Source organism: Enhydra lutris, unplaced genomic scaffold (assembly GCF_002288905.1).
Source record: "Enhydra lutris kenyoni isolate GAN:26980312 unplaced genomic scaffold, ASM228890v2 scaffoldscaffold112, whole genome shotgun sequence".
NCBI classification, from domain to species: domain Eukaryota; kingdom Metazoa; phylum Chordata; class Mammalia; order Carnivora; family Mustelidae; genus Enhydra; species Enhydra lutris.
In genome coordinates, this window is record NW_019154196.1 from 1,916,638 (window position 1) to 1,928,663 (window position 12,026).

Below are 12,026 nucleotides of genomic sequence, written 5' to 3' on the forward strand. Positions count from 1 at the left end.
AGATGAGTTCACTCTAGTGCTATGTGGCAAATAGACTAACAGGGAAGCAAGGATGGAATGGGGAGGCAAGTCCAGTTAGGGGCCATTGTTATCATCCAGGAAAGTAGTAACAATGGTGTGGTAAGGTGGAACCTGGCAGGAGTGAAAAGTGGTCAGGAGTGAATACATTTGGAGGAAAAGCCAGCAGGAATTTCTGATGGTTGGGATGTGAGAGGGAAGGAGAGGATTCAAGAGGACCCATGTGTTGTGCCCTGAGCAACTGGGGAGACCTGAACTAAATTAATCTGAGAAGAAGTTTAGAACAGGTGTTTCTCCACTGGAGACCAAGAGCATTTTGGTTACTTCAGGTAGGATAAGACCATTGGACATCCAAGTCAAAATGCTAAATATGCAATGTGTATAAGAATCAAAGTTCATTCGAGCCATTCAGGGTAGGGAGAGAAATGTCATTAGTGACCAATGTAGTATGTTAGTACTAGTTACATTTTCAGAACTCTTTCCTGGAAAGCTCGACATAAACTCTTTCATTGAAGCTCATAGGAAATCAGTGATGGAGAATGTGTGATTATCCTCCTGCAACAGAAGGTCTAAATGCTGGAGAAGGTCCACAATTAGTGGTGATACAGCTGTGTCTTGGACTCAGGGCTCCAGAGGTCCTTTAGAGTTTTCTGTTATAATTGCTCTTTATGCAAAGAAAAGGCTTTTTCTAGGGAGAGACGCTTGTACTACAAATGTGATGTAATCATTTCTGATGAGACAGAGAAGTGTGAAAACTGTCAGAGATGATGAAGAGAGAGGTATATCTCACTGAAAATGTATTCAGCTGAATGCCTCTATACACAGAGAGTAGTGCTGGACATCCTCAGAATATGAGGAAGTTCAATTATAAAGTCGGAGGGACTTGTTTTGTTCTGTTGGTTGGGTAATTCTGGCTCCAATATGACCAAGATAGTATTTAAAGGCAGAAATTTACTCCTATAGAACACACACACATATACACGACAACAGGGAATTGTTGGTGTAAAGGATACAAGTCTTTAGACATGAGTCAGGCCATGCTCCCCTCTGTAGGGACAAGCTCATGCAACCAAAATCCCTAGTTATAGATCTGGACAGGCCCATCCCAGCATAGAAAATCACCCTGGATCTTTACACAGACAGAGTTTTCTGTAGGGTCTTTGCATTTCCTTTTTGCAGGGGGGTAAAGTAGAGAAGAATACACCCCTCACAAATGTATCCTAGATACTGCTCTCATCCATTTGTGGGGAACATCTTTGTCATTTGTAAACACCCGAAGATCTTCACTGTCCCTCACAGGAAAGCATCCAGCCATGAATTTGTAGTACAATTCAGGTCAAGAACAACAGCTTCTGCAATGAAAGAATCCAGGCTTTCTACTTTCAGAACTTGGAGGTTGCAGCTGCTTCATCTGGTTATTTTATTAAGTCAACACACACATATATAGGAACATGGGAGGCTTTGCAGAGAAGTTCTCAATGATACTTGATAAAAGTCTGAAGGGAGGGTGAGCCATGAAGATAGCTGGAGGAGGAACACTCCATGAAAAGGGAAGGCAAATGTCCTAAGGTAAGAGTGTGTCTGGCTTGATGCAGGAAATAATAAAGAGGTTCTGGTAGCAGAAGCATTCTGAGTAAGGGACAGGGTCAGAGCCCATGGGGGTGGGTTACATAGGACTTGGGGGCCTTGCAAGGGTTTGTCCTGGATCTGTGTTGGGAGCCAATGGCCTATCTTGAGCCCAAGAGTAACATTATCTGACTTGTGTTTCATATGGTTTAACTCTCCAGCTGCTGAGTAGAGAAGCAAGGAAAACCACTCAGGAGGCTGCTGTGAACCATAACTGAACCCAAGGAGCACATTCTCAGGCCAAACAAATGAGATGTAGAAAACAGAGGGTGATTACTTGGGACCCCTTCAATGGCAGAAGCAGGTTTGAGCTGAGATACAGCATTTGACAAGAGAAGTTTGGAGGAAGATATGCTAGGTGACTGGAACAGTGTGAGAAAAACTAAAAGAGGCAAACAGAAGTCATATTTGGCAATCTGCAAGTGTCTGTTGAGGTGGAATGCAGTATTTATTTGGAAGGATTTGGGGATGAAAAGCTAGAAAGGGAGAGCAGAGCCATACCTGGACTTCAATTAGGTTAAAGGTGAAGCTCTGCTCTCAGTCTTGAGTAGTGACATGGCCTACAGAGGGGTGCTCTGGGAGGTTCCTACAATTTGCAATGCACCAGGAGGTCCTTGGGTCATGCCCATTGCATGGATGCTGGCAAAACAAAGATGCTCCAAATACAGTGGCGACACAAGGGATGAAAACAAAGGTCCAGTTGTAAGAAGCAAGAGCCTCCACTAAGGGCAAATCAACAGGACTGTGAGAATGTTGGATGTGAGGCACATAGGGTATTCAGCATGGATCATTTTGAGCTTGAATGATTGGGAAACTAAAATATCATATTAAAGAAATAAGATGAGAATAGTAGACATTACTTTTCTAACACACTCAGGTGAACATTAATGCTTAGCTGTTTTTTTTGGATGTGAACAAGAAATGCAATTATATAAATTCTGCAGAGAATTGGAAGTTTGAGGCAGTGGCTCAGGCTTGACTCTGTCTTGGGAGGGGTGTCTGAGATCCAAAAATTTTGGTGTCATTATGAGAGACAGATAGGCAGATGGATTCTCTTTCTCCTCCTCTTCAGCCTTATGGTAATCCTTCCCAAGTCTTTCCTTGAGTTTCAAAAGTCAGAAATGTGATTGTAATTTTCATCTAGCTTCAGGAATTCCATTTAAACTAATCAATTTGTAAGACAGGAACTTATCATGAGTGATCAAATATTCACCTGTGATATGAGTTGTATCTTACAAGAAACCACAACTGCACTAAAGGATCTCCAAGTGTTAAGAGTCTAGACCATAAATCAGAAGGCTGTGCAGTGAGCCAAGAATTAAATAAAGGAAATTGAAATTTCCTAACTGAGAATTTCTCCAAGATAAGGTAGCTTGCCCTTTTAAGAATATTTTTTGCCCAGAAACAGCCTGGTTCAGTGAGTGTCCAGAACTTAGGTTCCAAAGCCCCCTTCTCAAGTATTGGTCCTGTGTTTACCAGCCATGTAACCTTGGGCACCCCAGCCAACCCTTCAGAACCTTTTTCCTCATCTGTAGAAGAGGGTCTATTTAATAATATCACTGTGTCTTCATTTCAGGTTCCTACAATGAGATCAAATAAAAAATGGATAGGAGTACTGTGGAATGCAAGAGTTTAATTTATTTTTACTGATTGTAGATTGTTTGTCACTAGAATCAGGCAGAGAGCCCTATCATTTCTCAGCAGATGAGAGACAGACTACAAACTCAACATGTTTGATTCATTGTTTCTAGGCAACCTGCAAATCACCATCTTTTTTTTACCAGCATCTTTCTTATATGACAAGATCACTTTTTAAAATAGAGTTCAGTTTAATTATATCAATAATCAAGATTTGAGATGGAACATGGAAAGATGTGGTAGACAGCCTCCAAGATGGTCTCATTTGTCCCCTTTCCCAGTATTCATGCCCTTTTGCCCTCTTCCCAGTGAGTATGGGCTGGATTTGGTGATTCATTCCTAAAGAATAGAATTCAGCTGAACTCATGGGATATCACTTCCAATACTACATTTTAAGACTCTGATTTCTATCTAGGGTGCTTTTGCTCTCACTCTCTCCAGGATCACTTCTCCAGGGAGAAGTCAGTTGCCATGCTGTGAGGCAGCCCAAGGAAGAGGGAGCAGGCCTACCTATAGCCACATGAGTGATCTTGCTAGTGGAATCTCCTCCAGCCCAGCCTTGAGAGGACTGCAGCTTTTTTTGACAGCTTCATGGTAACCTTCTGAGGGACCTTATGCCAGAAACACCTAGCTAAGCTTCATCTACATTTCTGGCCCACGGAAACTGTAAGATAATAAAAAATTGCCATTTTATTTTAAATGCTAACTTTTGGAGCTATCTGTTACACAGTTAATAGCTAATTACATTAGCAAATCGATAGCTAATGCAAATTTAAGGGCAAAGACTACACTGTTGTGCCACTTGCAAAACCATGGAAATGCCTGGTACTGCAGCCCTGAATGGATAAAAGGACAGGTGATTAGGAGAAGGCTGATAAGAGAGAGAAAAAGGAGAAGCCTAAAAACTGTAAATACCTTTCAGAGTGAAGACAAGTTTCAATAGGGTGAGAGAGTGAGGACAACAATCAAAGAAAAAGTTGTGTCAGAATAGTATGATGTTTTCCATTTAATTGTTTATAGTCATTTATTCTTTTATTTTCCTTGGGTTCAGATTCTGTGACTATCCTCAAGGGAGTTTTAATATGCATGACTTTTTAAATATGCATGACTTTTATTGCCTAATTTGGCTTTTGTTCATGTAAAATCAGGTCATGTTTCCTTATTATATTCCTTGGTAAGATATTTATAAGACTTGTTGACCAAACATCCAGAGAAACCCCTTTTAATTGACATAATCCAATAACTTAATTCAAACTTTTATGAGGCAGTGAGTAAATGGTTCAGAGAGTCATGTGCAAGATAGTGGTTAGAAATATTTTATAAGGCTCTTTGAGGGGCGCCTGGGTGGCTCAGTGGGTTAAGGCTCTTTGATGTCTACTAAAGGTAATTTAGTAAGTAGATATTACCTGTTTATCAGTCAGCTTTTACTGAAGCCTAATCCTGGGATTATTTTTAAAGTTTCAGCACTGTTTGTGTGTTTTGAAGACACTGTTTTGAAGACTTCACTGTTCTTAATAAGTTTGGGCACCAAACTGTTGCTTTTCCACATTGGCCCTGTGACTTTCCTGTCACCCCCAATATAATTGACAATAATGCCATCTAATTGTAACTACTCCCTCTCATGTGAGGCACTAAAGATACTTCTTTAATTGATACTATAAATATATCAGAATGGCTAGCATGAAAACACTCTTAGAACGTAAAGAAACATGGGTTAAAGAGCGACTCGTGATTCAAACACTTCCTTTTCCATTACACATATAAATGGTCTGATGGGCTGAGAAGGTATAGCCCTGTTTAAGATAGTTTACCAAATCTGTGTGATATCATAAAAGACTCAATATCATATAATAAAGCCAAACTTTGCTTGCAGGAAGGTCCTATATGATAATCTCTTCCTGGTAAGGATATACGCAAATAGATAATTGGTCCATTCTATAAGCTATTGCTGTTAGATGGGAATATAAAGGAGTATCTCTTCCATGTCTCAAATTTGATGTTGTTGAGGTCTCATGAGTTACAAACAAAACAACTGGCTGAAGATGTGGAATGCAGAGGTAATAAAGAAATGTCAGTCGATCCATTATTTTTTGTTCACAGCCATAGGTGACCAGAAACATCAACTAAGCCATGGAGATGTGGTCGAATCAATCATCCACAGACGACTTCATCCTCGTGGGCATTTTTTCACGCAGTCCAACTGACCTTGTCCTCTTCTCTCTAGTTATGGTAGTCTTCACAGTGGCCCTCTGTGGGAACGTTCTCCTCCTCTTCCTCATCTACATAGATCCTCGACTTCATACACCCATGTACTTCTTCCTCAGTCAGCTCTCCCTCATGGACCTCATGTTGGTCTGTACCAATGTGCCAAAGATGGTGGTCAACTTCTTATCTGGCAGGAAGTCCATCTCTTTTGTGGGTTGTGGCATACAAATTGGCCTCTTTGTCTGTCTTGTGGGGTCTGAGGGGCTCTTGCTGGGACTCATGGCTTATGACCGCTATGTGGCCATTAGCCACCCACTTCACTATCCTGTCCTCATGAGTCAGAGGGTCTGCCTCCAGATTGTTGGGAGCTCCTGGGCCTTTGGGTTAATAGATGGTGTGATCCAGATGGTGGTAGTAATTACCTTCCCCTACTGTGGCTTGAGGGAAGTGAACCACTTCTTTTGTGAGGTGCTATCCTTGTTGAAACTGGCCTGTATAGACACAACCATTTTTGAGAACATTATATATGCTTGCTGTGTCTTCATGCTGTTTCTTCCCTTCTCCATCATCGTTGCCTCCTATGCTCGTATCCTGAGGGCTGTACTCCGCATGCACTCTGCTCAGGCTGGCAAAAAGGCCCTGGCCACCTGTTCTTCCCATCTGACAGCTGTCTCCCTCTTCTACGGGGCAGCCATGTTCATCTACCTGAGGCCTCGGCGTTACCGGGCCCCTAGCCATGACAAGGTGGTCTCTATCTTCTACACAGTCCTTACGCCTATGCTCAACCCCCTCATTTATAGCTTGAGAAACCGGGAGGTGATGGGGGCCCTGAGAAAGGGGTTGGACCATTGCAGGATTGGCAGTCAGCACTGAAGGACCAGGACGTCCTGTGCCTGGCAATGCCATCCCCTGATTCTGCGACTTTGAGTAAATAATCTCTATGTGAGGCTCTGTTTCCTCACTGTTAATGATGATCATAATACCTGCAGGCTTGGAGACATCTTTTTAAATCCTAAACCTTCTCTATGTGTAGTGAAAAAACAGCTTTTTTTTTTACCCAATATTTTGTGAGCTAATTCATTTGTAAAATGCATTACATTGGAATGTAGGACTTTGTAAACCCAAGCACTGTGCAGAAGTAAGGCATTGGGATTATTGTCCCTTATTGTTTAAAACTAGAATTATTTCTAATATCAGAGAATGCCCTGAGTTTGACTTCCTTACCCTTATTGTGATTCTCTACCATTGAGTCAGAACTTACTATGTGCCAGGCAACATACAATATTCCATATGTGTATGTATAGGTATCATTTCTCTGATTTATTAAAGGTCTCACACTAGTTTCTTAGGTGAAACTGGATGAAATCATCATCCAGATGATGAAAAATAAGCTTATAAAATTATCTTTAGAAAGTGCTCACCCTTCATGCTCTGTAAGTAGGAACTTTTTAAAAAAAATATGTAAGTGGGGTTTTTTTGGTCTTTTAAGTTTTTATTTTTAACTCCAGTTAGTTAATATACACTGTTATGTTCATTTCAGGTATACAATATAGTAACTCAACACTTCCATGTATCACCCGTGCTCATCATAAGTGCACTCTTTAATCCCCATCACCTATGTCACCTATCCCCCCAGTAACCATCTGTTTGTTCTCCATAGTTAAGAGTCTGTTGCTTGCTTTGTCTTTCTCTTTTTTTCCCTTTGCTTTTTGGTTTGTTTCTTATATGATCCATATATGAGTGAAATCATATAGCATTTGTCATTCTCTGACTTATTTCACTTAGCATCATACTCCCTTTCTCTATCCGTGTCCTTTGCAAATGCAAGCTGTCATTCTTTTTATGGCTGAATAGTATTTCATTTACACATACCACAACTTTATCCATTCATCTATCTATGGATACTTGGGCTGCTTCCATAACTTGACTGTTATAGAAAATGCTGCTATAAATATCAGGGTGTGTGCATCCCCTTGAATTAGTGTTTTTTTTATTCTTTGGGTAAATAGTATTGTGATTGCTGGATCATAGGTTACTTCTGATTTTAACTTTTTTTTAGGATTTTATCCATTTATTTGAGAGATAGAGACAGTGAGAGAGAGAGAACATGAGCAGGGAACAGAGCGAGAGGGAGAAGCAGAGTCCCCGCTGAGCAGGGAGCCTGATGCAGGGCTCGATCTCGGGACCCTGGGATCATGACCTGAGCTGAAGGCAAACACTTAACCACCCAGGTGCCCTTATTTTTAATTTTCAAGGAAACTCTATACTGATTTCCAGAGTAGCTACACTAGTTTGCGTTCCCATCGACAGTGTACAAATGCTGCTTTTTCTCCACATCCTCATCAATACCTGTTGTTCCTGTGCTGTTGATTTTAGCCTTTCTGACAGGTGCAAGGTGTCATCTCATTGTAGTTTTGATTTGTATGTCCCTAGTGGTAAGTGGTGATGAATGTCTTTTTATGTGTTTGTTGTCCATCTTCATGTCTTCTTTGGAGAAATGTCTGTTCATGTCTCCTACCCATTTTTTAATTGGGTTGTTTGTGTGACCAGGAAATTTATACAGACTTCTTGAAGTCTTATATTCTTTAAAGAATAAAGTGCAAAGTCTTTAGGATTCTTGAGGGAAGAGGTAAATACATTTATTGTCTGGCACCTAAGAAATACATAGGGAAGTGCTGTAAATATAATCCTCCAACAAAATTAGCCACTTTTTATTATTTCAGTTTCTGTAAGAGGAAAAAAATTCACTAAACTGTTTTCCCTTGGGAAATTATATTTGGAACATAAACAGCAGAATTCGATCTGTATTTGAAGACATAGTTTTAAATATCTGTAGTTATTGGTGTTATTTGTATCCATCCATCTAAACTCTGTACCAGCTACAATAAAACTTTTTCTGGAAGAAAATATTCTTTGTTGCATTCAGAAAAAAGAAAGGACAGAATTGTGTTCTGGAAGTTGGACTAAACCACAGGAAATTATTTGCTTAGTTTTCAGCTTGGAGAGAATGGAGGGCAGTGGCACTAATAATAACTATAATTCTTAGGACCTACCATGTGGAGATGACTTTAGATTGTTTCTGCACTTTAATCTCATTACAAACATTTTGTGGTGAACATTATTATGTGCCTTTTACAGACAAGGACGCTGGGGCTCAGACCACTTAAGTCCCTTACCTTACCCTCACTCCCCAGTTCTCTCCACCTCCCCCTGAGAAACAGTTTGTTTGTTGGAACAGCTGAGATGAGCAGAGAACTTTGCAGGAGCCTCCCTTCGCTTGGAGTTTAATTGCCAGAGACTGGGGACAGAGATGTGACAGAGAAGGAGTCTCCAAGGATTTGTGAAAATATAAGTAAATTTCCTTAGTCACAGCAGAGGGGGAGAACAGTAGGTGCAGTGAGGAGTGTCAGGGAATAAAACCTCTCAGGTGGGCTCTGGACCTGGCTCAGTGAGGGTTTCTTTCCACAGGTGAGGTTCTGTCTCCTCATTAATCATGAGACCCTCCCCGCATGGTCTAGCCCACTCCCTGTGCTCCCCTTATGAATGAGGGATAAATGTTCTCTCTGCGCTATAATTTCTATTTCTGAAAGACTTTTTCTAACCCCTGGCATGAAGTGCTCTCTTCCAGGTTTTCCTGTGTTTCTTTATTGAGACCAAATAGATATCCCATTTTAACCAATCTTAGCATTTCTTCAAAACCTTTCTACAGCCTTTGTGGAAGGCATTGGGTATTTCCTGCCTGTAGATGAGGAGTGTCCCAAATACCTCAGACAATACCCTTTTTCACAGGATATGAGGAGAGTCTGGAGTTTTCATGACATAAGTCTCTTTCTCCTGACAATTTCTCCTCTTTACCTTTCCTAGGTCCTTCCAGCTTCCATTTCAGCCCCATTTCCTTTAAGGAGATGGAGGTGCACTGGTTTCCCTGCACTGAGAGAGACCTTGTTGCAGAACCAACTGACTAATCAGAACAGCCATCCCTTGGTGATGAAGTCTGCTCTCCAAGGACTCTAGATTGGGACCTGTCCTCCTGACTCCCTAGCCCGTCCTGGTGTTATTGATTAGAACGTTTTCATTAAAGGTCTTCCTTTCTGAATAATTCCACTTACCATCTCTGTCATCATATGCTTAAACATTTTTGTTCTTAATTAATGGTTTAAGACTTTTAAATGGAGGGAAGGATTGAATCATATATTTCTTTTTGTATGGGGCTGTCAAAGTTTCCTTTTTTCAGTTAAAAACACACTTCTCATTCAGTATCAAATAAACATGTGTCACAGATTTTATTCAACTTATTAATTAATGGATATCTCAGAGAGTAAAAGTAGTTCCAGGAGCAAAGTAACTGCAAGGCCATCAGAAAATTTATTTTAAAAATTAAAGAATGATTTCTGGGAAGATGGTGGAGTAAAAGGACCTAAGTTTACCTTATCCCATGTGTACAACTAGATAAAATTCACATCAGTTTAAATAACCTAGAAAATGACCCAGAGACTGGGAGAATTAGCTCCATAACTAATGTAAAGAAGAGGCCACATCAAAGAGGGTAGGTGGTAGAGACATGGGGAGCTAAATGGATCTACAGGATCATCCATGAGAGGGAGGAACCCATGGGTGTGCAGAAGGGAGAGAAACAGACTATTACACTGGGGAACCCATAGAGGAAAGACATTTGACCAGAGGGAACCAGAGGGAAAAAATTTTGTGAGTTCTTACAACCAGTGATTTTAAAAAATCAATTAGCTCAGCTCTGGGAGAGTCAGGAGGCTGAGAGGAAACTGAATCCTACCCTTAAAGAAAAAGCACAATGAATACCTCATAGAAATAGAGCATAGAAGCAGCAGTTTGGAAAACACTTGGGACACATGGAGGGATAGTTGTTTATGCATCTCAGACAATATTCTGGAGGGACAAAAATGGTTGGAAGACTCCTCTAAGAACAAAGGAGTTGGCAGGCATCATTTTCATTCCCCCTCACCCAGCATAAACACATGGGAACCAGCACAGTGCCAACTCTCACTAACACTCTAACTTGCTAACACTGCCACATCCCCTGCCTGTGCTTTGGCAGATATACCTGCTCCAGCCAGGCCTGTCTCATTCCTGGTGCTGCAACCCCTCCCCCCAGAGGACCAGCACACAAACCTTGACGTCTTACCCCCTCCAATGCACTCTTGGCAGTGTTCTAGTAGGCCTGACAAGTGCTAACACCACTCCAAAGAGATTCGTGTCCCAGGGAGAGGAAAAGATATCCACATACAGCAGTTGGACAGAGGTCCCAGCAATGGCCCCACCCACCAAGGAAAGCTTCTCAAGAGACAATACACAGAAAGCCCCTTGCAGTTTGGTGTAACTGTATCTCACAAACACCTAGTCTTACCCGACTCAAGCTCAAGACAGCCCCAGACTGGCCAACTAATGTCACAGAGACCATACAGCCCACAAGAGGTAAAGAGCCACTGCAGATGACTGGACTGAAGGAAAAAGTGACTCAGCCACAACAACAGGGTACATGCAACACACATAGGACATAACCCTGAAATGCCAGGTTCAAGTGAACAAGGGACGTTGCACTGCAGGGCACAAGACTTCATCCTCACAAAGCCAGTACTTCCAAAAACAGAAGTAATCAACTTTCCTAACCCACGGAAACAGACACAGAGATTTAGGCAAAATGAAGAGATAGAGGAATATGTCCCAGATAAAAGAACAGCACAAAATCACAGCAAGAGTCCTAAAGTGAAATGGAGATAAGCGGTATGCCTGATAGAAAATTTGAAGTGGGGGTGGGGGAGGCACTTGGGAAGATGGCAGAGTAGGAAAACTCTGCGCTCACCATATCCCATGTTTTTTTCAACTACATATCATCACATCCAAGTCAATAAACTAGACAGCAGTCCGAAGACTGGTAGAACAAACTTCACAGCTAAATAGAAATGAAGCTGCATCTGAAAGGTTGGAAAGGACAGAAATTTGGATGGAGGCTGCCCACATGAGGGAGGGAACTGCACTCACAGAGAAGGGAGAGAAACAGGCCTTCCCATCAGGGAGCTCACACAGGGAAGACTAACCCCAAACTGTTTGGCTTTAAAAACCAGAGGTTGGGGGGCGCCTGGGTGGCTCAGTGGGTTAAAGCCTCTGCCTTCAGCTCAGGTCATGATCCCAGGGTCCTGGGATCGAGCCCCACATCCGGCTCTCTGCTCGACAGCGAGCCGGCTTCCTCCTCTCTCTCTCTCTGCCTGCCTCTCTGCCTACTTGTGATCTCCATCTATCAAATAAAATAAATAAAATCTTAAAAAGAAACAAAAACCAGAGGTGGAATGCCTCAGTAGGTTAAGGTGTCTGCCTTTGGCTCAGGTCATGATCACAGGGTCCTGGGATGGAGACCAGCATTAGGCTCCTAGCTCAGTGGGAGGCCTGCTTCTTCCTCTGCCTGCCACTCCCTCTTGCCTGTGAGCTCTCTTGTTATGCCCGAGTTTTCGCGTCTGAAAGACCACCAAGAAGCCAACACCGCTGTAATCACAGGAGGGTTAATTTGA

At 41.9% G+C, this 12,026-nt stretch overlaps 1 protein-coding gene across 1 annotated transcript; it reads left to right on the forward strand.

The window, feature by feature from the left end:
* Window positions 1–5,412: 5,412 nt before the first annotated feature.
* LOC111139673 (olfactory receptor 2V2) lies at window positions 5,413–6,360 on the forward strand. Its single transcript, XM_022492013.1, has one exon. It carries the CDS (start codon window positions 5,413–5,415, stop codon window positions 6,358–6,360), a length of 948 nt encoding a protein of 315 aa, XP_022347721.1.
* Window positions 6,361–12,026: the final 5,666 nt, after the last annotated feature.